This window comes from Gobio gobio (genome assembly GCF_949357685.1).
Source record: "Gobio gobio genome assembly, chromosome: 25".
NCBI classification, from domain to species: Eukaryota; Metazoa; Chordata; class Actinopteri; order Cypriniformes; family Gobionidae; genus Gobio; species Gobio gobio.
Genome location: NC_137121.1, coordinates 35,568,740 through 35,594,143, shown reverse-complemented (window position 1 = coordinate 35,594,143; position 25,404 = coordinate 35,568,740). Strand labels below are relative to the sequence as shown.

At 38.0% G+C, this 25,404-nt stretch overlaps 3 protein-coding genes across 3 annotated transcripts in view; 1 reads left to right on the top strand and 2 right to left on the bottom strand.

Moving 5' to 3' along the window:
• Positions 1-6,259: 6,259 nt before the first annotated feature.
• The window catches only part of LOC307121437 (sucrase-isomaltase, intestinal-like), a 53,146-nt gene continuing 34,001 nt past the window's right edge, over positions 6,260-25,404 (bottom strand). Inside the window, exon 48 of the mRNA XM_079809026.1 lies at positions 6,260-6,905. Coding sequence (XP_079665152.1) covers positions 6,825-6,905 — 81 coding nt within the window. The 3' untranslated portion in view covers positions 6,260-6,824. The remainder of the gene's footprint in view (positions 6,906-25,404) is intronic.
• On the top strand, positions 7,994-15,339 carry LOC307121767 (uncharacterized protein; the record flags this gene model as incomplete). Its single annotated transcript, XM_079809528.1, has 16 exons — positions 7,994-8,055; positions 8,899-8,974; positions 9,077-9,206; positions 10,384-10,455; positions 10,562-10,794; positions 11,110-11,288; positions 11,513-11,606; positions 11,902-12,028; positions 12,140-12,351; positions 12,574-12,691; positions 12,779-12,870; positions 13,122-13,239; positions 13,973-14,077; positions 14,170-14,355; positions 14,446-14,625; positions 14,849-15,339. The coding sequence occupies 16 exons, from the start codon at positions 7,994-7,996 to the stop codon at positions 15,133-15,135; spliced, it is 2,271 nt and encodes a 756-aa protein (XP_079665654.1). The 3' UTR covers positions 15,136-15,339.
• Positions 18,375-23,629, bottom strand: LOC307121438 (uncharacterized protein). Its single transcript, XM_079809027.1, has 7 exons — positions 22,516-23,629; positions 21,670-21,804; positions 21,253-21,418; positions 19,910-19,971; positions 19,241-19,308; positions 18,923-18,966; positions 18,375-18,578 (listed from the first exon to the last, which is right to left on the bottom strand). The coding sequence occupies exons 1-7, from the start codon at positions 22,591-22,593 to the stop codon at positions 18,574-18,576; spliced, it is 558 nt and encodes a 185-aa protein (XP_079665153.1). The 5' UTR covers positions 22,594-23,629; the 3' UTR covers positions 18,375-18,573.

The window sequence follows — 25,404 nt, the reverse complement described above, 5'->3', positions numbered from 1 at the left end:
GGCGCTATCCCCCAGCCAAATGAGGAATCAAATGTTAAAGTGATCAGTTTTCATACACAAAATAGTCTCACAGACTAGCTGTCAAAAAAGGCGCTTTTTTGTGTTGTGTTGTGGTCCAAGCGGCAAGTAATGTGATTAGCTGTTGTCACTATGACGGTCGCGTCAGCACCAAGCTTCAGCCACGCCCTCCATCAAGCGTTGACGGCGAAGCCCCGTGTGAATGCGGCGTTATCTAAGGGTGTCCCCGACTACATAGTCGAATCAGCGGCTCTAAGTACAGCGCAAAAACAATCAAAAATTAATTTACAGAATTAAATTAGAACACAATATACCTTTCTAAAAATAAATAAAAAGTAAGTCAGAATCAAGTCATAAGGTGCAGAACAAATGTGTGCAAAATGCCTAAAGTGCAAGGGAACGTGTATTCAAAACACAAGCCACAAATATTTAAAGGGGGGCTGAAACACTCAGTTTCAGTCAATCACATGTCAATCTTGAGTGCCTATTGAGTAGTATTGCATCCTTCATATCTCCGAAAAGTCTTTAGTTTGATCATATTTATAAAGGAAAGATACGCTAATACTGAGTCTTTCCGAAAAAAAACAGAGTGGCTCGAGGCGTGTCGTGTGGGCGGAGCTGAACAGCCACAGGCGTGCGAGCAACTATTGCGTTGAGAGCGTCTGAAAGCTGTGATATCCTTAAAAAACGTTCTAAATAAACCATGGGCCCTATCTTGCACCCAGCGCAATTGACTTTGTACACCGACGCATGTGTCCTTCCTATTTTGCACCCGCGCAAAGCGCGCTTTTCCCTCCACAGAAGCACGTCGCTAAACTAGTGAATGAACTTGCGCTATCTGGGCGGTTCAGCGCAAAAAAGGAGGCGTGTTCCGGCGCAAACAATCCCTGGTGCTATTTTGTTGTTCCATTAAACAATTGCGCCACTGACCAGAAAAAACCTAGTCTAAAGTCAGTGGCGCGTTGCGCGTTGTTCATTATGCTATTTTAAGGGCGCATGCTTGACCATAATGTATAGCGTGCACAACGCGCATACACTTTGCTCATGTAATCTACACAGATGCAACAGTTATTTTTGCAAATCATAAATTGTTACACTAAAAAATATTAACACATGAGATGACGGAAATCATTGTGGTGTGCCACGAAGATGTGAAAAAAATAGGCATAAATCTAGCTTACAAATGATTCAGGCTAATTGTAGTCTAATAATTAAGGAGACCTGTTTGCCCAATAGTGGCAACTTCTGGCAAGACATATATGTATATAAGGACATCTAACAAATTGGTTTGTCCGTCAAGAACCAGGAAAAAAAATCGCTGAGGGTGGACGCAGCGATGTCCTCTGCTGGCGTCAGGTCCTGAGTAGAGGCAGATCCACCTCCCGTTACACGGCGTGCCCGATTGATGCTGGCAAGCTTGGACTTTCCCCGTCTTCTGATGTCATTGTAGCGCTTGCGGCACTGGTGCGACGTCCTGGGGATGCCAGCTGATGAAACAATTGTGGCTATTTCCTCCCACGCCTGTTTAACCGACGCTATTTTGGGTGGGTTTCTCCCATCCCCATACAACACAACTTCTCTGTCTTTCACTGCTCTTACAAGCACATCAGTCTCCTCGGCTGTGAACCGCTCCTGGCGTGCGCCTGGTAAATACGCCATAATAATAACAATCCATAATGGAACTTGCGCACCTGCTTTTATAGGGAATGTTGGATGACGCTCTGATTGGTTTATTCACGTTACGCCCAAACCACACCTATGAATAATGAAGCTACTTCAGACCAACCCATTTTAGATTTGCGCCGGGCGCAAGAGCCATTTATCCCGCCGGGAAAATAGCAACAGCGCCGAGACCCGCCCACAAAGTTACTTGCGCTTCGCGCTTTGACACTTGCGTTTCAGATCGTTAAAATAGGGCCCCATGGCTATCAATCAGATTCAACCACACATATATGATCCAGAATCTGATCCGGAGGCTGAAATTGAACAGGAGCAGCGGCAGCAACTACTACAGCAGGACATCTCTATGTGGTATGTACTGTAACTATATATTTGCTTTGCAGCTTGTCATGCACGAGTTTTACAACATTTGTGTGTGTTTACTCCTGGTTTATGAGGCAATAGCAAGCGGAACGGTTTTGCACGTCATGTTGTTTACTTGAGGTGCACTTACAAGCCAAAAAGCTAACAAATCAAAGACATTTGAAGCAGTTTTACTCACCGCCTGCTTCCAACACACGACCGTGAACCTTAATCGCTGGGACCGCTCCATTTTTCAGCATTAGACGAGCTACAAATCCGGAGTTGAACCGGGCCTTGTTTATAAAACGATCATCGCCGAAATGCAGGGAACAAATAAAAACACTTACACTACACTCCGTTGCTGCTCCGGAAAAACAAACTTCATCCACTGTCCCATTAACGCTGGGTTCTTTGGGAAGCTGTACAGGGTTGTCTTGCCCTGACAACCAAAAACACACATCTTTGGTGACATTGTTGATTTCGTGAAGTCCTGTGACTGTAGCGCAGCCGGCTTCCTTAAAGCAGAGCACAGCGCGATAATGGGCGTACATTTGCTCTCTCGCTCTGGTCGCGCGCGCCCTACCGGGAGAAGAGTCCGTACGGCCCATTCCGCCCTTGCTGACGTCAGATAGACTCATACTCGAAAAAAACTTTCCAAAACTTGTGAGAAACCGGAAGGAGTATTTTTGGCACAGAATTTTTTTTTGAAACTGTCTACATGTTTAGCATGGGAATCCAAGTCTTTAACAGTGTAAAAAACGGAAGGAGGGAAGGAGGGAACGGAGACGTAAGTCGGATGTCACCGACTGAAAGGGAACTCAGTACGCATGAAACAGAGTGATCAATAAATGAAATAAAAATAAATAAATTATTAAAATAACGAAAGTATAGCCAGAATTGTCAAGATTCTTTTAGCTTTGGATTCTGAACATCATCAGAATCCAAAAATCACATAATAGTATCCAAATGCAGAGCTCAACTTTAAAGAATGGAAAAGAAGGCTAGGTCTCGAGCACAACACGTTGAAAAAGCTGCGAGACGCGGCGCACCGATCAAAGATGATCATTTAGTGTATGTGACTGTGTGTGTGAAAGGGGCTATTGAGCACCCCATATAGCCCAAATGGCATGATCTTTGTTTCATAACACCTCTGGGAAGATTTGACTGTGAGATTGGAAGTCGAATCAGGCTCCTCATATCAAACCATCGAATCTTCGACTATTCGGGGTCACCCCTAGTTTGATGCCGATCAGATCATCTAATCTAATCAGATGCTGATGTATTTAGTTCAACTAAACACATGTTGGGATGATAGTGTTGATGATTTACCTTGGATACGAGTGAGAGGGAGCCTGCAAGTGTATTCACGGTGGGAACAATCGCGCTCTGACCACAACAAACGTGCTCAGTGAAAAAACTGACGCTAAAATGAGCATTTTTGCCCCATATCTTGAATTTTAGGGTCATTCTGACTGCATTCTATAGGTTTCATCACACAGTGAGATGTTGCCCTGCATCATATTCTTCATCAATCAACTGTATTAATGTAAGATGACCTAAGTAGGTCTGGGGCGGGGCAAGTGCAATACAAATTTTAATACCGTAACTAATTAATACAATTAACACGTTAAATCGACAGCCCTAATCATTTTATGATTTATGAAGAAAACAATTCTTTGTTTTCCTCGTTTCCTCCATCAAATCTGAAATAAAAGTAAAAACTATTCATTTTCAGTAAATTATAAAAGAAAACTGAAATTTGACATAAAGGGTACAGTGGATAGTGGACCATTGCTATACAAAATGTATGTTTTTTAAATTTATTATACGTACCTGAAACATTACATAAATAATTGATACATTGATCTTTAAATTATTATTTTTAAAACATAGGCACAAATCCCATGTTTCCATAGGGATAACTATTAAATGTGTTTGATCAACAACACAATTATCTAACACAGTCATTCCCAAACTGTGGTCCGCGGATCACTAGTGGTCCGTGAGGGTACTGCAGGTGGTCCGTGGAAAGGCAAAATAAAATAAAATAATATGTTTTTACCTTCATTTTACCAGGAAATTCCCATAAAAAACAAAAAGTAAAAAGAATATGTAGGCCTATATTGATATAACATTTGTATTTAATTGTCAAGTTATTGTGCGATAACAAAAATAGGCTAGTGGCGCTCGGCCGTGACGTTCAAGTTCAGTGTATGGATCGGTGGATAGCAACAGGTTCTTTGAAGAGAAAAGAGACAGAGGCAGAAGTTACAAAAAATTAAGAGATTGACAGTGAGTCGGATGCATCTATGAGCCAGAATAAATACATTAAATATGTAGCAGCCGTTGTCTGCAGTAAACTTTCTTTTAACAAGCCTGTTGTACTGATGTGATGACTAGTTATAGTTTTGGTGCTAGTAAGCCTATTTAGAGGTGCGGAATAATTCAGGTAGGACTGTGTGTAGACATATTTTATTATGTGTGTTATGAGGTGGTCCGCAACATTTTTTGATTACAAATAGTGGTCCACACACACAAAAAGTTTGAAAACCCCTGATCTAACATACATTGTGTTGAAATTTTGTTTAGCCAGTTCATAGAAAGTGTCACTTATTATTTGATGCTTCAGCTAGTTGTAAAGATTTTTCTTATTACAACACCTGCGTGACGTTGGCCCCCCACCCAACGCAAAACGTCGGCAAAATAGTCCCAATCGTTTGTGCTGGTTTGTGCCATAAAAAAAAAAGTTTGTGCTGCTTTGGTTTTTAAGATATTAAAATAAAATGTTTAGGTAATTCTGAGGTCACTCAGCCCCCCACATGCTCCAAATTCACCCAAAATAATCTTGTTTGTTTGTGCTGGTTTGCAGTGGGTAAAGTATTTGAGTAAATGTAGTTACTGTACTTACGTATCTTTTTGGCTGCTTTGTAGTTTCACTGAATATCAAACATATGAGCAACTTTTACTCTCTATGTGACTACTGTTACAGGTGAGGCTCCCTCTCCGCTTCCTCCGGATCACCAGAGGGAGCTCTCACCAGAATATTGACCATTGCTATTCGGACTACAACTCCCATAGACACTCATACCTGGGACTGATTGCGCACGCACCTGCAGCTCATCACACACACACACACACACAGAGACGTGCTATTTAAGCACGACACACACACAGCACCCTTGCGAAGTCTTGATTTGCCACGGTGATCATTTCTGAGCGTTTCCTTACCTATTGCTATTCAGTAACTGACCTTGGACTGTTTATCATTGTTGATTCTCTGCCGCCTGCCCCGACCTGTGCCTGTTTATCTGGACTGTGATCTTTAGCTGCCTGCCCTGACCCTAGCCTGTCCCTGTTTACGATTATGTTTAGTCCCCTTTACTACTACTGCTGAGTCTCGACCCTGTATTGTTCTATCAAGTTAAATAAAGCTGCAGATGGATCCTCACTCGGCTGACGCCTCGTTACAACTACATTTTTGAACAAGTAAATGTACTTTTTACTCCAATACATTTGTGATGAGTGATGCAATAACTTAAAGAGGGATTGCTTTACACAAACTATTACATTCTCTAAAAGAACATTTTATTGCAGATTTTCCATGAATTATATTGAATAAATTGACCAGCTTCATCTATCAAATCAACAACATATACAACTTTTGGTAGCACGTTAGGTTAGTTTTCAATTCTCACTATTAACTAGTTGCTTATTATCATGCATATTACAAGGACATTGGCTGTTTATTAGTACTTATACAGCACATATTAATGCCTTATTCTGCATGATCATATTCTACGTTGCTTAATCAATACCTAAACTTAACAACTACCTTACTAACTAAAAATAAGCAGTAATTAGGAGTTTATTGAAGCAAAAGTCGTAGTTAATAGTAAGTTAATAGTAATAACCATAATCTAAAGTGTGATTTTTTTTTGTTTGATTAGTGTCTTCCTATATAGGCTCTTACAGTGTGTGTCTTGAAGTAATTACTTATTCAAAATAAGTACCTACCTACTCAAGAGAGTATGTGAGCAGTGCCATAATGGGAATATGAAAGCAAGGCTGAGAGGGATAGACGTGCTGTGTTTTCAAAACTGAATAAAGCTCCAGATCACTTCTAACTTTCCACAGCTCATGTCAAGTTTTTTTGACAACTGAACATTCTTGTAAATATATTTTTGCCATGTTTCATCAACAGAACAATCCAAAAACACATGAAATAACAGTACAAGCCTCCGAAGAGATGCATGTCCTCGCTTTTATTCCTGTTCAAATCAAAGATGGCTGCTGTGAATCAGATCTATGGAGGGCCACGTCACAGATTCACCTGATTATTATAGCCTTTGTTTCTGTTTTGTTTTCTGAGCAGAACTCAGTTACTCAAAGGTGAAAGGAACATGTGTGTTATTGTATTAATAACCAGGTTTTGAAGATAGAAATAATATAGAATGAAGTCAATACATGTATTTGTATGTATCAAAAGAGCTAAATCTGAAATTCCAATGGAGCAAAAAGTGGATAAAAACAAACAACATTCTCTTGACACTAGATGTACCTCTTTATTATTTATCTTTATCAATTACTGGACAGAAATGGATTGTATATGTAAAGATGTATAGACCTACATATATTGTATATCATTCTCTCATCAATTATATTTAAAATTGTAAAGTTTTGATGTATTATATTTATTTTGGAAATGCTAGATAAAGGACTAGTTGAGTGAACATTGGTAAATGAAGGTAAATGCTCTTGCTCTTTCCATAGACTGGTGTCCGAGTCTAAGCTGCGTTCCAGCTGATCGTGAAAGGCTTCTCAATGGTGTGAGATTGTGATGTGGTGTCAAACAGCAGCTCCTGAACCTGAGGAAGAGGAAGAGACAGAGCTTGGCATGCAGTTTTTCAGACAGAACCAAAGCTAAACGACACACTCATGGTCAGTTACTAAGGAAATCCTCTTTAAACAAATAGTCCATAAATAACACTTCCTCCAGTGATAAAGTCCATCACCTGTTGTCCTCTCACATCAAAATCCACACACACATTTGTTTTGGACATTTTTTGTTCTCTCCTGATTCAGACTAGACTACTTTTTAATTGTAAGAAGTGTTATTATGGATTATGGACTAGCTAGAAGCAACGGTTTAAAGTTAAAGTCTTGATGGATTTGTTTCTTACAAAAACGCAGCTTTTGTCTTCACAGGACGCTAATGGACTGGAGTGTATTATTGTGGATTATTGTGATGTATTTTATCAGCTGTTTGGACTCTTTCACTGCACAGGATCCACTGGTGAGCAAGTCATGTAATGCTACATTTCTCCAAATCTCCAAAATGACACAAACTCCCGCTTAGAAAACACAAACTCATCTACATCTTGGATCGCATGAGTGTGAGTAAATTTTTAGAATTTTTTTTTATTATTTGGGTGTGATTGCAGGCCAATTCCGTCAATGACCTCATAATGGAGAAATGATGATGAGAAATGACAGGTATTGGAGTGAATGGTTGGGAAACGCCAGCTCTGATCTGACAGACGCTGCTGAGGACAAACACACGCATAGACTGAGAACGCCCACAAAACATCATATCCATTTATGCCGTGGGGGAAAACAAGCTGTTCACATAGACCTGGTTAGGCGCTTGATCTTTACTTTTTGTATTTGTATAATGATTACGATTACTTTTTGCTTGGTGCAATGCCGAGAAAAAGTGGCTGTGTGGCGTTCTGCACCTCTAATAAGTAAAAAAAAAAAAAAAATCTGAAGTTTTATACTGCCGAATCAACCCGTTCTCATCAGTCTGCGTATAAATGACACGACTTTACACTTTCCAAGTGCGTGTAATGCATACGCCAAAGTCCAATTTTGCGTGCATATGATACGCCAATCCTTCCCATTCACTTCAGTGGAGAGCAGATGCGTCCAAATACCACGCGTCATCTTAACGGCAATGACGTCACCAGCGAGGCTCAGTCCGCCCAGTTCACCTGATGCGCGAACATCATCAAACAGGTAAGTAAGGGCAAAAGTCTTTTTTTGTAATGAGATCATGGTGTTAACGGTATTATTTTAATTATTTCAGTGTTTGTAGGCCTACATCACGTTACATGGGGTATGCGTTCAAATGAGTTGTTAGTGGAATAGTGGGCTGCTTAGTAATCCTAGCGGGTAGCCTACCATTGACATTAGCCTGAGCTAACCTGTACCCCTGTTGCAGATTTTTAAATAAATAAATCTGTAATAATAATAATAATAATAATAATAATAATGCTGTCTTTAGCTTTTAGACATAGCTGATGACAGCACTACAAAAAAAACGAATTTTTGTCTCGCAAAAAAAACGGATTTATTTTATTTATTTATTTCCAAATTGTGGGCAAAAAATATATATTTAACGTTACTGTCTATAAATCGCGCCTGCAGAAAAGGCATTAATGCTTGCTGCATCTATACATTTGCGGGCCGTGAACATATTACACGTGGGTGCGGACCCCGAGAGGTAACCTTAGCTGACGCCAGATCAGTATTTCGGATCATACGGCCTACATTCACTATACAAGCCGATCTGAGATCTGATAGAATAACGGGCACGTTGGTATAATTCAGGCAGGCATTACTAGTCGCTTGCAGATGCATGTTACTGTAGGGTTGGATTAGGCTCCTATTCCCGGGATTTTTGACTTGAAATAATACAAACATATTATTATTGTTACAACCAGAAGTTTACAATCTGCATTTTCCTGCCCCCTTCATGGCAAATATTCAGACAACACTATCCTCTACCAGAACATTTAAAATTTTAATCACCCTTTACCCTCACAGATCTAACTGACACCTTATTTATTTTTTGTTTAGTACAATGTCAAGTGGACATAAGAACAAATTAGAAGCTGTTCTTCTGCTCGGGGATGCATTTGTTGAAGGGATACAGGCAAGTTTCATTCTTGTTATACAGAAATGTGTAATAAATTAACAGTTAGTTAATGCCTATGTTTCACCCATCTACGTTTCATTACATGCTATGTCCATAAAGAAACGTAACACAGAGTCACAAACTCCGAAGCCTGAAGTCACAGGACGGTCCAAAGTGACCTGGTGGAAGAGGGACAGTGATGGGCAGCGTGTGACCACCAGCAAACGGAGGAAAAAAGCTTCATCTCCTGGTTAGTGTCCATCTTATAAAATTAATTAAAGAAAATGGTAGTGGAGAGTGATGATGTGTGATTTGGATTAAGTGCTAGTTTGATAGTGCTGTTGGTACTCAATATTCTGTATACTTAAACATTATAATGCCAAATACATTTAGGTTTGATAGTTTCCATGTTGAAAGTTTGCCAAAGGTTTCAGTGTTTATTTTTGTACATCTGGCAAAGAGTTAGAAAGAATTGTTCTAATCTGGTTTGTTATTTTTTTTACTTCCAAACAGTTGGTACTTCTCCGTGTGCTAGTTCCTCCATCCCAACTTCACCATGTACTAGCTACCAATATCCTGGTAAGTAGAAAAACTACTAGAGTTAAGTTAAAAGGAAGCCTCTCATTGTACCTGCACTTTTGCTATGTTTAGTAACCAGCCAGCTAACAATGTTCCTTCCAAAATGCTACTGATAGCCAGCACATACACATAATCTTAAGGGTCATGAGTTTGATTGCCCATTTCCAACTATCCTTTCACCCTCTGCTTTCTCTGCTATCACTGGATTGTCCCTGTATTAAAAGCAATGGAAATTCCACAAAAGAAGTCAGTGATAGTGGAATTGCAATGTTGGATTTCTGTTATGTTTGTATTTTTCTCTTTCTCTTTTTGAATATTGCAATATGCAGAGGCTTAAGGATCTTCTACGGGATTCAGAGAGCAATGATGGGCAAGATTTTTCTCAGCAAACACCATTGTCCTGTTGGTCTCAAAGACAAAAAGAGGTCCAACAATGTTGGCAACAGGCGAGGCCACAAAATATTGACTACTTGTTGTCCACTGAGAACATCTTCCAGATGACATGCAATCACTGTCACGTGAAAGAAGCCATCATCCGTTGTGGGGAATGTTTGCCCTCTGAGTGGTTTTGTGCAGAGTGTGATCAGTTGGTACATAAACACCACACTCTGCACAGTAGACAAACCAGCATGTTTGGATTTTATAAATACATTCCTCCAACAGATTTTGTGAAACTTCATGATGGCAAGTACATCATCTGTAAACAAGGTTGGTGTCTCTTCTTCAATTGATTTGCCTTTTTTCCCAATAACAGACAACATTAGTAAATCATGCATTATATTTTCCAAGTACTTGCACACAATCCAAACATTCTTTAATGTCATCCTGATTGTCTTTTGCTCTTGCAGAGTGTTTGCTGCCAACAGCCTTTCCTCCAATTATATGCTCCTGTGACACTCGTGATGTTGACATCTCTGTTGGTAGATCCGTCATACTGGTTTGCATAAATGGTAGGATTGCGTAAAAAATATTGTTTATCTAACACATTAGTTCCTTGTTATTTATTTGTCTTTCATGTGCTCTCAGGCCGTTACAATCTTCACGTTCCGGTGCTAACATGTAAACATTGCAATAAGCAATGGGCTCCAGAAGTTGGTGATTTTGTAAGGAGTGGTTACTGGCCCGCTACCATGCAAGCACAGACACTGTTCCACCAAGATCTGTTCCATTCCTTTGAGGCTATGAAGACAACAGCTCCAGGAATGTCAGTGAAAGCCTTCACAGCAATGTTGGACCAGAGAACAAAGCAGTTTGGAAGAGTGAGTAAAAATGTGAAGATGAAAGACAAATGCCTTTATTTTTATTATTATTAAAGTAGCTGTAAGGCTGGACAGTATGGCAAAAATGGTGGTTGAGTCTGTGCAGGGTGTTTAAATATACCCACATATGTAGTCCAAGGTCCACAAGTGGCTATAGTATTTCAGATTTCTGAAATTAACTGAATTGAAGACCATACTAGACAGCATTGTCATTTGCATCCTTCTTAGATTTGAAAAGTTTCATTGACAACACATAAATGTGTTATATTGTAGTCTATTGTCATTGAAAGCTGTACTAAATTTGTTTCATTTCAGACTGGTAATGTGAATGCAGACACTTTTCAGAGGAGCTTTCTGCAATATGTGTACTGCAACTCTGAAGTGAACCAACTTCTGGGAAAAGAGCCATTTGTCTGTCCAGCCTGTAGCCCTGAAATGGTGGCTGTTTCAGTGGATGGCAACAGAAAACTCTACAGGTTCCAGAAAACAAACCAGTGAGTTTTGTGTGCACATTAAAAACAGCCAATGTAGTTAATGTATGTACTTGCTATTAACATTATCATCATAATATAGTTCTAATTTTGTTATTTCACAATCAGCTGTTAATACTGTAGCTGCTGTATATATCTATGTTAGGCTTTGTAACCTTGTTTTTAAGTGCCATATAAATACAATAATTTCTTACTACAATGGTTATCCAGAATTCAGTTTCTTGTAGGAGTGAAGAGCCTGGGTTCTTTGATGGAGTGTTTTTAGCCCAAGACTCTGAGGTGTCCAATTTTGTTGAGGAAGTCCGGGGCGCTGTCAAGAGTGTAAGTTTTCAATCAGGCTGAGCAATAGGTATCTCATGCCTTCTTAGATGTTTGGAGTCTTTGATTTTGTGTTGAGGTTAGCGATGCAATCAAACTTTCAAAAAGAGTGAAGTTGTAGCTGTATGGGGAAAAAATACAGCTAGATTCTAGTCTAGGGAGTTACAGATGGAAGATGGGTCAGGCAATTAAAGAAAAAATCTTGACTCTAATTGATGGTGTGTTTGCTCGTATATCCCTGCTAGTTAATGTTCTTGAATGAACTACTCTGACATGTTGAGACAATTTACTTTGATAGACATCAGGAAAGGCGATGTGTGGGGAATCCCACTGGACAGCAGCAAGAGAAACATCAAAGCAGGCCAACAAGTTGGATGAAGAAGGTGTAGAAATTGCTGTGTGTAGGCATGGATTCCTCCTCAAAGGTTGGTAATGGTCTTGATAAACTGCATTTAAAAAAATATTTGTAGATAATTATGATATGTAGCCTTTACTTCAGTGTCCAATGTGCTCTGCTTATTTCTATTTTCCAAAAGGTCTGAATATGTATAGAGGAGAAATCTTTGCATATCCAATGTTTCTCCAAAAAGAGTTCCAGGATGCTACATTTTTGGCCATGGATGTGACCTGTCGTTATGTGCCATACCTGGAGAAGGTGTCAGAGGCCCTGACTCATCTTGAACCTCTTCAGAAAATGAGACATTGCTTGTCCGTGATGCATGCCAAAGCCCACAATACAAAATGCGAGGTGATGCATTTACCTATTTGACTTTTACATTTCAGAGAATGATGTAGCCAACAATTAATGTAAAGTGCCACAATGAATTACATTGTGACCCAAACAACAACCCAGGAGTATGTTTACATAAGCCCCTATGTGCTCTCCTCTACACCTGGTGACCTCGGGATATGTATCAATCTTGGTAACCCTGTTGTCCACACTGTTTAACAAGTTAACTGCTTCCTGTAGATTTTGTGGAATGCAAGGAACCAGGAAGGTGCTGGAACCACTATTGGTGAAGAAGTAGAACAAGTGAATAGTTTTCTCTCCAGATGTGCCCTGACCACAAAGTATATGGCCAAGTCAGGTTTGTAAGCTTCTTTGCCCCCTGTTAGCCTGCAAACGTACCATTAAAATTTGACAATTTATTATGATTTTCTATTGTTTTTTACAGTAAGAACTGATATGCTAACTGTCCATGCTATTGGGTGGAATCAGCGTAAAGATAATGGCCTCCACATTGCCTTGTCTTCCAGATTCAAAAAGGTATGCTTTATGTTTAAGTTTTGTATTGAAAAAGTATACACTATTTTAAACAGTTACATGTCCACTCAAAATGCATCACACTGTTGCCCACAAGTAGATATTGTAGGGGTGCAGGACCTCAGCTATGTATATGTAGTTGAATGTGTTGTTGTTTTAAATCAAGCAGGGACATATACTTTTTTGATTCTTTTAAAGGATTATTTTATGAAATGACAATGAATGAACAATGATTTTGTATTGCTGTTTTGTAGACAGTAGAAAAGACCTTAGTTGTAACGGAGAGCCTGAAGAAGATGCAGGAACAGTTGCATTGCTGTGATGACATGCTAAAACAGTGGGTTGTTGATGTCAAGCAGTGGGCCAGTAGAGGTAAGGACAATGTTGTTTTATACATAAACATTGTCAGAGTAATTTATTGTATGTAGCCAAACCTCAACACACACCTTGACAATAGGATCGCCATTGGCTTGTAATTTTTTTGCTTTACTCGCCAGACTGATTTCTGCCCTGTTGCACTATGCCCGTTAACGTCATCTTGTGTGTGTGTGTGTGTGTGTGTGTGTGTGTGTGTGTGTGTGTGTGTGTGTGTGTGTGTGTGTGTGTGTGTGTGTGTGTGTGTGTGTGTGTGTGTGTGTGTGTGTGTGTGTGTGTGTGTGTGTGTGTGTGTGTGTGTGTGTGTGTGTGTGTGTGTGTGTGTGTGTGTGTGTGTAACAGCTTATCTTTGTAAAATGGCACAGCATAATATAATGATATTATGACAAAGCAAGCACTAACGCTAGAAATAAAACTTGGTATGAATGCATATTTGTCAATTTAAATGAACTGGTGGCAGTGCTTAAGATATTGTTGGTTATTCAGTGTTTCTGTAAAAAAAGCATAATAGTAATAGATCATAGTAATTATTATTAAAAGATAATAATACTACTACCAATTCTACTACCAAACAATATAATTTGAGGTTTAAAATGAGAGGCTAAGCACAATGGTCCAATAGGACCCAATATCCAGGGCTCCATGTCGGTCTGTAGCTGCTTTACAATGTGTAATTAACAGAACTTAAGTGTGTTTTAAACATTTTTCTTTCTTCATATCTTTAATGTAGGAAATGCAGCAGGCAGTCCTGTTGATGCTCATGGTTTGCAGATCTCCATCGAAGCACTCTTTGTGAGCATTTGTCAGAAGAAGCACTACCTTTATAGACAGAATGGTATGGATTAGTAAATGGAAGATATATTGGTTCTGTTCATCAAATGCCATAGCAGTTCTTTTGTAATAGCATTGTTTTTGCTCTTATTACAGACCGCAACAAAAGGCGTCACAAGATTAGTCAGAAGATTGCCCAAGAAAAGAAACGCTTGCTAGAAGAGATCCAGAGATACAACCAACAACCTGATGGTGATCTTGTGGACACAATTTCAGTTGTGCAGAAACTCTCAAACAAGGCTGCAGAGAGCATGATCTGGCCTTGGCAGGAACAGAACACAGGTGTTGTATAAAGATTTAACTTTTAGTATTTATTTAAAATGTATCCTCATCAAATTTGTTTTTTAATGTATGATGTTTTCATTCCTTCAGATGGTGTTGACATTATCACCAAGAAGAAGCTCTTTGACCAACTAATGCTTGTCTCACGACTGACAGAAGAAAAACAGATCCTTGTGAAGGAGATGATGCAGCATTGTCAGTACCTTAAGGACTCAGTAGAGAAGGTTCAGTCACTGATGGCCACCGTTTCAGTGTGCACACAAACAGGAAGTAAGTCAAACTACCTGGCTTCATGCATTTTAACATTCATAGGTAAAACTATTTTCAAGTGAAAAGCAATCATGCTAGTATTGGCTCAAAAACTTAGGATAAATAGCCTTCAAAGGTTATTTTGATTTGATTTTGTATTTAAGATTTGTCTTAACATAAATCAGCTCTAATTAAATGTTGAGTGTGACGGTAATTACATTATTCTTCATGTGTGGACTTATAGGATATACGAATGGATTCACAGAGGAGGGGTCCAAAGGCCTCATCAGTCTACTTAAGAGAAGACTGCAAGACCTCAGACTCAGACAGCAGACTGTAGCATGCACATACAGAGGCATTCTCGAACCAACTCCTCGGCTGGTGGAAGAGGAGGAAGGGGAAATGGATGAAGAATTGGATTGGCTACGTGACATCAGTTCTGATGATGATGATGATGATGATGATGATGATGATGATGATGATGATGATGATGATGATGATGATGCACAGGTGGGGACTCAAGTCACTTGACTTGGGACTCAAGTCAGACTCTGGTCACAGCTGTAATTGCTTTTGCTTTTACTTGTACTTTGATGATTTGAAAAGGTTTCTAAAGTCTTGACTTTTATGTTCATGGAATTGTGATACTCATGGTTATGTAACTGATAATGTCTGTAAATACTTGCTGACACCTGTATATATGTAAACAGAAATACAAATGTGATTTGTCATCTGACTATTGAGTTGACTTTGGCTCATCAACCCTTAGAATAAGAGAGAACTGGGAACTTGCAGATTCAACCTTAACTACCAACATTTTGGAACATTTGAGGTCACAGTCACAGCAGGTCCCATATTAAGATGTACACAACTTACATACTGTACACAGATAGATACTGGCAGTGTAACATACTAAAAAACTGACTGTAGAACTATTGTAGAGGCTTAGTTAACCATGTTATACTGAGGAACGGTTGGCAGGGTTGGGTTTGATTACTTTGAAATGCACTGAATACAAACAACATGACAACAATAGTAATCAGTTATGCAATATACATTTTAGCAACAACCCCAGTTGGAATATTATTTTAATGAGTTAATGTATGACTCATGACATGAGGAACTAAACCATGTATTAATGATCACTGCATCAGCAACTAATAAACATTCTATATGATTAATAGTTTAAGTAATATATGAATTGCTATTAATTAAATATGTCAAGTGTTAATTCCCTACTAACATTATATTAACTAATAATGTAAATGAATGCGTTAATCACAATGGGTCAAAGCCATGCATTTCAACTCCCAGTTGTCTGCTTTAATTAATTTAAATAACGATTTGCAAAATCATGTAATGACTTGTTGAGGCACATGACTATTAACTAATTTAAAATTAACTCAAAAGCCATAACCACAGTGACATATTACTTAACAATTAGTTAATGACCAGCGCAATTGTATTTTGTAAATATAAACAAAGTTATAATTTCATGCCTGCAACACTCAACAAAAGTTGGGACAGAGGCATGTTTACCATTATGTTACATCACCTTTCCTATTAATAACACTTTCTAATCGTTTGGGAAGCCACGCTGTTGTAGCCTGTGCAGAATGAGGCCTGGAATTGTCCTGCTGAAATAAGCATGGATGTCCCGAGAAGAGACGTTGCCTTGATGGCAATATATGTCTCTCTAAAATCCCAATATATGCCTCTGTGTCAATGGTACCTTCACACACATGCAGCTCACCTATGCCATGGGTACTGGTGCACAAATATCCCAACTTTACTGGAAATGAGGTTTGTAGTTTCTCACAGTGACAGGTGTTGGAAGGAGGAAAATGTTAACAGAAAAACTATTTGCCCTTTTTTGTACACATACAAACTAAATCTTTAAACAGAGAAATAAATACAGAGGATGCAACAGGGCCAACAGTATGTGCACTCTTGGTTTTGAATACCAATAATAATACTACAAGTACAAGAGGAGACGACTACCCATAATATATTCCAGACCATGGTCTTTTGGTGTGTGTGTGTCTGGACCAGGTATTCCTTATGTTGTGGGGTCATAAATCTGTTTACACAGTCAGAAACAAACAAACATCTTCACTTTAAATATTGACACTTCAAAGTGCTCTCTGAAACTAGACCTGAGATGGCCTTGTGTCCATGAAATAAGAAAATTAAAACGTTGTTGTACAGTTAAACCAAATACATCGTTGGAAAGGTCTTGTCCTAGAGAGTAACATTTGTTAGTATGACAATTCTATATGTCTCCTGGTTTGAAATACTGACCTTTGAAACTTCACCTTGGTGCATGTTGGAAGGCTTATAATTCAGCAACAAAAGGGGCTACAGGTATGGGACAAATTGTTATAGAGAGCTCTTGGCCTCAGCTATCATACTCATGTATATACAGTAAAGTCAACAACTGGGGGCGCTGTCAAATATGGTTAAAATTGATTTAAACCCACGTAACAATTATATATTTAAAATCTGATTACATAGACGTGTTTACCATACCCCTAAACCCCTTCCTATACTTTCAAATAACTATTTACAACCTCAAATTCTAAGGAAAACACAAATGTTCTAAAAACTACAATTCCCAACAGCCACACTTTGCAGCTTGATATAAATGAGCACTAAAGTTGTAGTTCTTCCGGTTTGCAAATTAGGGTTGTAAACTAGGGTTGTAAAACGATATTTCTATGGAATATATCACATATCTAGTACAGTCAAACTAGTAGTTACACTGCATTTAGATAATCTATGTTAACAAAAATGAAATATGTTGGTTTATTTCAGATATGTTAGCCAAAACAGTAGAACGCGCAAACTCCGCCCACAACACGAGGCACTTCCATAACCTTCAGCTACAAAACATATATTTCTCAGAATCGAAGGAGAAATTATTAAATGTAATAGCATTAACATGAACATATCGAGTTACCAAATTGCTTTTTTTCTGTGGAGAAATGTTATAAATATATATATTTTTTTTTTCTAAAAGTGAAGAAAATACTTCCGGGCGGAAGCACGTAATGCCAGCTACGTGGTTTCAGCTATAGATGCGTCAATAGCAACCGCCATAGCAACGAACTAAAGATAATCTTCGCTCAGTGAATGTACATTATCTGTATCTTTAGTTTTGTCTAAATAAACTGCACATTTGTCACTAGAAAGCATCCAATGGGAAGAGAAAAATACGAGAAAAGTTGTTCATCTAACGTTACATAGGCCTGAATATGGAGCATTTCAAGCCAATTACGCCTAACGTTAACTTACATGTTATGTCAGAACCTGACACACTGTCTGGCTGATTATAACAGTAAAATCATTGTATTAATCATTTATTGAGTGAATTACTTTTTTATTGACTTGTCAGGTGTGCTGTGAATAATTGCTATGACAATGATTGAAAACATGGCTATAATATGGTTAGTGTTAACTGTAAGGTTATTCATAACACCAAAGCTGGCTATACATTGAGTACTATAAGACTTTAAAAGGTTACTTAGACAGAAGCTTCTACGAAAACAGTGTTTATTGTCCAAAAACATCATGTTTAAAGTTTTTTTGTTTTGATTACATTGGCAGGGCAGATCACAGCACATGTTGAGGTTAGATTAATCAACTGATCAGCAACGCAGCATCCATTAGATCCTGACCAGTTACAATGAAAACACACAGAGAACCTAAACTGTCTTGATTTTGATGGGCCCTGAATTAATGAGACTTTTTGAATAATGAAGCAGAGATTTATAAACAAATCATTTTTATTTTGTGTACTCAATTCATTAGAAGAACAGTAGAACTTTATTGTCGTCCACATGGCCACTTTTTTTTTTGTTTCTTGGAAGTTGGAACCAGCAATGGGACAACAGTCATTTTAGCAGACATTCCTTTATGACACAGTCATTCCTATGTTCTCCTGCGGTTCCCAAGATGGGGGCCAGGTCTTTAGGCTGAAAGAAATGGCAAAAATAAAACATACAGAAATCATGTATTTCTAATTCCTCACCCTCAAAGTTTTGCATAGTAATTATGGCTGTTACAAAACACCACCAAAAACAGCAGTACATGCAAGTTGCAGTTGTGACAAAGCTTAATCTCCCTGTAGGCAAAAACAGATGCCAGATATCTAATTAAGCAGCCCGTCTGACTTCTCAAAAAGAAATGTAACACTGGTCGAGGTGCTTATTACATAAACTTAAATAACTTCCAAGTCATAGTAAATCAGACTAGCTTCTTAATTAGGGTTCCTTTAAGGACAACTCAAAAATCGGTTAAACAAGAAAGCTGACATTACCATGACGGACACGGGAGCCAATGGACCAGTACTTCTTTACAGCCCTTTGGGGAAAGGGTCAAAGACAAACCAAAGTCATACTTTTATTTCATAATTATTCATTTCCTTCCTCCTCCCAGTCTCTAAAAATCAGTCACAATATAAATCACCAAAACATCAAAGGTTTGGTTTAATATTTCTAGCATTCTCTCAGCAAATTATTTAATATGTTAACTATTTTTCTGACAAAAGGCAACAATTTCATCACTATTCACTTGGTGTAGTATAGTATCAATTTATTTAACAGTTGTACAGAATGTTCTCTGTAAAGCTACTAACCTTTCTTTCACGTGTCTTGGACACATATTGTACTGGATAAATGTCCAATGTGCTGTGATACTGGCAAGCTGTAAATAAAAATAAATAAATAAAGTAAATACAAACCATTGCATCTTAATGTAACAGTAATAAAACAAAATAAACAGAAAAGGTGGCAATCACCAGAGAGATCCTGACTGTCACCATACTGGCTAGATAATGTAATTATACTAAGAGTAACTACGCTGGTCAGTAAAACTATTGAAAATCTTTTCTCTGTACTTTTTGTCAGTTAAGTAAAGGTTCATGTTAATTAACAAATCACAGATTTTTGTTTTTATTGCATTTTAGAAAATATCCCAACTTTTCTGGAAATTGGATTTGTGATAACTCACTGAAACGGTTGCCTTTTGGGGGGTTTGGGATACTTTGTTAAATGTTGTGTTAAAGTGGTACACCTTGTGCTAGATAGACATTAAAATTCTTTGGTGTGCTTTGTGGGACTTTGTTGTACATCACCCACCGTATCTTCATGATCCTTTGGGGCCTTTTGATGACAACGTGGTATGCTTTGGGATACTTTGGTGTGCATTTTATGATAGGCTGGTGTTTGTGTATTGCCAACACTTTTTTAATATACTTTGTGTGTTTAATTTTGAATTATAAATACTTTAAAGCATTTTTCCCTACCATCATCCTTGTTTTGGCTTCCTTTTCTTTTCTTTTTTGCTGAAATCTTGACAGCTGACTTCCTGTATAGAGAAACAAAAAACCTGAGTAAATTGCAATAGAGGTGTGTGGTGTTTGCGTTGCAAGCCAGGTGAATATTTGGAATGCAGGAAATCTGTTGACACTTTCTTTTTTTCTTATATGAACACAATAAGTACATTGTTATTATTTTTTAATACAAAGACATAGTAGTTGATGCCACTTAATAAAAAGTGGGGCCCACTTTCTTTTCCATTTTGTATCATATTCTACAGCTCTGCATCTTCTATTCTGTATTGCCACTTACCTGTCTGCTTTCTTCTTTGCCTCAATCTCTTTTTTCCCTACTTCCTCTCTCTGTTCTCTCTCCTTGTCTGCCTCTATCTCTTCTGTCACCATCAGTCCCAGCTCTAAGTCTTTCTGTCCCCCCATCTCTCCTCTTTCCACTCTGTCTTTCTGTGCCTCTATCTCTCCTCTCTCCACTCCGTCTTTCTGTGCCTCTATCTCTCCTCTCTCTCCTCTGTCTTTCTGTGCCTCTATCTCCATCTCCTGCATGTTCCTCCTCTCAGTCTCTGAGAGGAGGAACATGCTCCCCCTGTCCTCTCTGGTCTTCATCCTCTATTTCTCTTTCTGCTTCATCTTTTTCTCCTGTCCTCTCGTGCTGCCCCACCTTCTCTCCTTCAGGATCACATGCTTCAGTAAAAAAATAAAACAAGACATTTAAGATGCAGTGTATGGTTAAAAATATGAGTAAGAAATATAAAAAGTTATATAACAAAATATATTTAAAAAAAAAAAAAACATAAAAAGAACAGAATGATACACCACCAGCAATCTATATATTGTGTGAAAAATGATCTGCAATGACATTTCAGTCTGATCCATCTGGATAGGTACACAATACAATTTGTTTAGCTCCTGTGTATTTAACTGATCTTCTATCCCCCTATAATCCATCATGCTTTTTAAGATCACTAAACTCTGGGCTTCTGGTAGTATCCAGGATATCTAAAGTCCACTAAAGGAGGAAGGACGTTTTCATATTTGGCACCTAAACTCTGGAATAGCAGACTCACTCCTCCAGTTTAAATCTAGACTAAAGATGCATCTTTTTAGTCAAGTATTCACAAAATGAAAATTTCTGAAATATATTACTTAGACAAAGTCACCTCTTAAATTGTAATGTAGACACATTATTTTTCTGTGAAGCTGCTTTGAAACTATATGTATTGTTAAAAGTGCTATACAAATAAATGTTAATTGAAATAAACATGCAGAATCAATCTTAATAGTCATGAATGTACTGATGTTGTGATGTGACCTACCTTCTAACAAACCTTCAAACAGACACAACATTTTCTCCAGGACCGCGTGCGCTACCTCTGGCAGCTCAAAGGGGCACTGGAGCTGGGCCATCCACTTTTTATTTTGTGGTCGGTACTTTCCCCACAGCAGGAGGGGAAAATACCCAAGAGCTTTCAGTTTCTCCACCTTAACATAGAAAAGCATATAAGCAAATGCATAGATTTCCAAGGCAGGGTTACAACGGCATTATTATTATTTATTATAAGGCACCACCAGGAAATTATGTGTATTGTTTTGATATTTATATGTAGAAAAGCTCATTATTATCTGAAATGTTGTAAATGCAGTTGGGTTGATGAGTTCTTGCTTCCCTTGCACAATGTTGACAGGAACCTGCAATGCCTGACCAAAATACAAAGACAGAAAATGTTTATTACCAGCAGGGCACTATTGTCGAAAATCTTTGCTTGATTGCGAGATTTTTTGACTTGTTGTGCCCATTCCTTGGCCTTGGTGCGAAATTTTTTCATGCGGGCCGTCTGTCTGGACTTCATGTCCAGCAGTTTCCCACACTGAGTAAGGGAGAGAGACAAAGCAAGTGATGGGGAGACGGTATGACAAAAAAAGGTTCTAAACTGCTGTCCAGTTGATCAAGCATTGTTGATTTTCTAGCCTTCTGTTAACAAGGGCCTAAATAATGACTTGGATGCCAAGTGAATGCAACTAATTGAACAGACAGACTAAATATGCAGTTGAGTCAATGCACCGGAAAATATGAATGTTCAATATGTGGCCACAGACATTATACCTTAATATATGGATAATATATGGATAAAATAAAATATGGATAATCTCAATGAACTGAGTGACCACAGTTGAGAGCCACCACAATAGAACAATGTAATCTGTCTGTAAAAGAAAGATTCAATGTTAAATGTGTAGCCTTGTAAGAGGATGTAACTAAAAGAACCAACAGTCAAACATTCAATATCAACAGGTACCTTTCCACCAGGTTGGAAATTTAACATTTTGAAAAATACCTACTATGATGAAAATTCATAGTGTAACAAAACAAAACTCTTTCTGTCTTTTGTATGACGAACATTATGTCTCCACTGCAAACGCCAGTTTAATTGTCACTGTATTGCTTGGCCAACAAATACTGAGATATTTGATGCAAATAAAGTTTATTAGAATTGGACTTAATGACTCTTTGCTTTAATGCATAAAAATGGGGATTAGCAGTTAAGACAGTACAATAGCATTATTTGTACATTATTTACCTTGGTGCATCTTCGATTTGCACAGTTGATCTTCTTCAGGCAGTGGGCGCATTGCCGAAAAGTGGATCCACCTGGCATTTTTACTACAGACAAAACAAAAATAAATTATAATTATCGACATGCCACGTACATTTTTTTTTAAATTATGTGTACGTTATTGTCAACCATGGATAAAGTTTGTTGGACCAACGGGATGGGTGACATGGAAAACATTAGACAAATTGCATATTAAGTAATCTAATTGATATAAATTATATTGAACTGCAAGGTAATGTAAGTGTGTTATATCAGAGTAAGTATGGGTAGCACTTTTGTGGATATCACAAAGTAAGTTTTATTTCATGGTAATAATTAGTAACTAATTTATAATATTAATGTGCAATTTATTGGTTAAATATTAGTCATTTTTGGTAAAAGTAAATATAGCATTATAACAGTACTACATTAATGTAGTAATTTGATCACTCGTTGAATAATTACTATGTAATACTTTGGTAACATTGGCTTACTAGTCCTTCCTTCCCTTCTCTCTTTAATAGAACTGCCATATTCTCGAGGACAGATGAAATTGTGTCAGTACTGTAACCAAATAACTATTAAGTACTAACACAGTAAATTCAGGCTTGATACCTTAAATATTGTTTTAATTTTTTTTCCTGCTTGAGACAATTTTCCTTTAGGTAAAATGCTAAAATGCACTATTTATGATAACATTACAAGTCAAAAATCCCGGGAATAGGAGCCTAATCCAACCCTACAGTATCATGCATCTGCAAGCGACTAGTAATGCCTGCCTGAATTATACCAACGTGCCCGTTATTCTATCAGATCTCAGATCGGCTTGTATAGTGAATGTAGGCCGTATGATCCGAAATACTGATCTGGCGTCAGCTAAGGTTACCTCTCGGGGTCCGCACCCACGTGTAATATGTTCACGGCCCGCAAATGTATAGATGCAGCAAGCATTAATGCCTTTTCTGCAGGCGCGATTTATAGACAGTAACGTTAAATATATATTTTTTGCCCACAATTTGGAAATAAATAAATAAAATAAATCCGTTTTTTTTGCGAGACAAAAATTCGTTTTTTTTGTAGTGCTGTCATCAGCTATGTCTAAAAGCTAAAGACAGCATTATTATTATTATTATTATTATTATTATTACAGATTTATTTATTTAAAAATCTGCAACAGGGGTACAGGTTAGCTCAGGCTAATGTCAATGGTAGGCTACCCGCTAGGATTACTAAGCAGCCCACTATTCCACTAACAACTCATTTGAACGCATACCCCATGTAACGTGATGTAGGCCTACAAACACTGAAATAATTAAAATAATACCGTTAACACCATGATCTCATTACAAAAAAAGACTTTTGCCCTTACTTACCTGTTTGATGATGTTCGCGCATCAGGTGAACTGGGCGGACTGAGCCTCGCTGGTGACGTCATTGTCGTTAAGATGACGCGTGGTATTTGGACGCATCTGCTCTCCACTGAAGTGAATGGGAAGGATTGGCGTATCATATGCACGCAAAATTGGACTTTGGCGTATGCATTACACGCACTTGGAAAGTGTAAAGTCGTGTCATTTATACGCAGACTGATGAGAACGGGTTGGCCGAATAAACAGATGGAGCCGTTCGTCAATTCAGAAAGCCTGTTCAATACGTCCATAACAATTAAACGTTTGCACTACATGATGTTGGTATTATTGTAAAGATGAAAAAAATAAGATATTTCATTACTGCAATGGCAAGTTTGTTCAACAAAAACGACAATAAAGTCATATTTGTCACATGACTCGAACTGCGTCAAAAAGCAGTCAACTTATCGTTAAGGGGTCTTCACAATGACAGAATGTGTGAGGTTATTGATGTAAGAAACATTCAAAAGGGAAGCGCTAGGCTCATGTTTGTGCTAATATATAGTGTCACGGAACGCTCGACAACGCCTCCTCCTGGTTTCACCAGATCTCTCTCTCCTGCGTATTAAGACTGCATTTCCCTTCCTTGCTCCTCTGCTAATTATTAGTTCATTATTATCACCTGTGGACCCTCAGCTCACCTTTATCTGGACTGCTCTGCTCATTGTTCATTTGTGAAGTCTTGATTTACCCTTACTCTGCCTCTGGCTTATTTCTTGTGTTTGAACTTTATGACTGACATTGAATGACATTATCTCGTCTAAATGCACTCACAAATATTACATGACATAATAGCCTACTTCATAAATCACCTTCAGTCTTTTGATGAAGACGGTTGCTATAAAAAAGCAACTACAAAAAAAAACTTTGCTATTGTCAGTAATTTGAATAGTATTGTGACACTGACATGTCAACTCCAAATGTGCTTTGTATAATGTAAATGCTGAACTAGGAATTAATTTGAGGATGGCTGTACTACGAATAAATAAACAGATAAAGCTACATCATGCAAGACAACAAAAAACTGACAGATAAACTTGATCTAAACCTGTGTCATTGATGTCAAACAACTCATCATATCACTGCATTTTAGGCTTTTGACTAATGTGTGTTGAACGTGCGGTAAATTAACGTTTGACATTTCTATTCTAGCCCAAACAAACTTATACATAAACAGACGCCCTTTGCATTACACACGGCATATTCCGAAAAATATATCCATTTCATAGCATAAGACACGTTTTATGATAATTTTAAAATGTTAAATGTATGTAACACATAGTCTAAATCCATTAAATTCAGGAACAATGAATAAACGTCTTCATCAAAAGATTTAAGAAGGCTATTATGTTGTGTAATATTTGGGGGAGCAGTATTTTGATGAGAAAATGACACCTCTGGCCATTGTGTTGGGTCATTTGTCCAGTCACAGATACTGTACAGACAATCTGACCCAATACGGCTC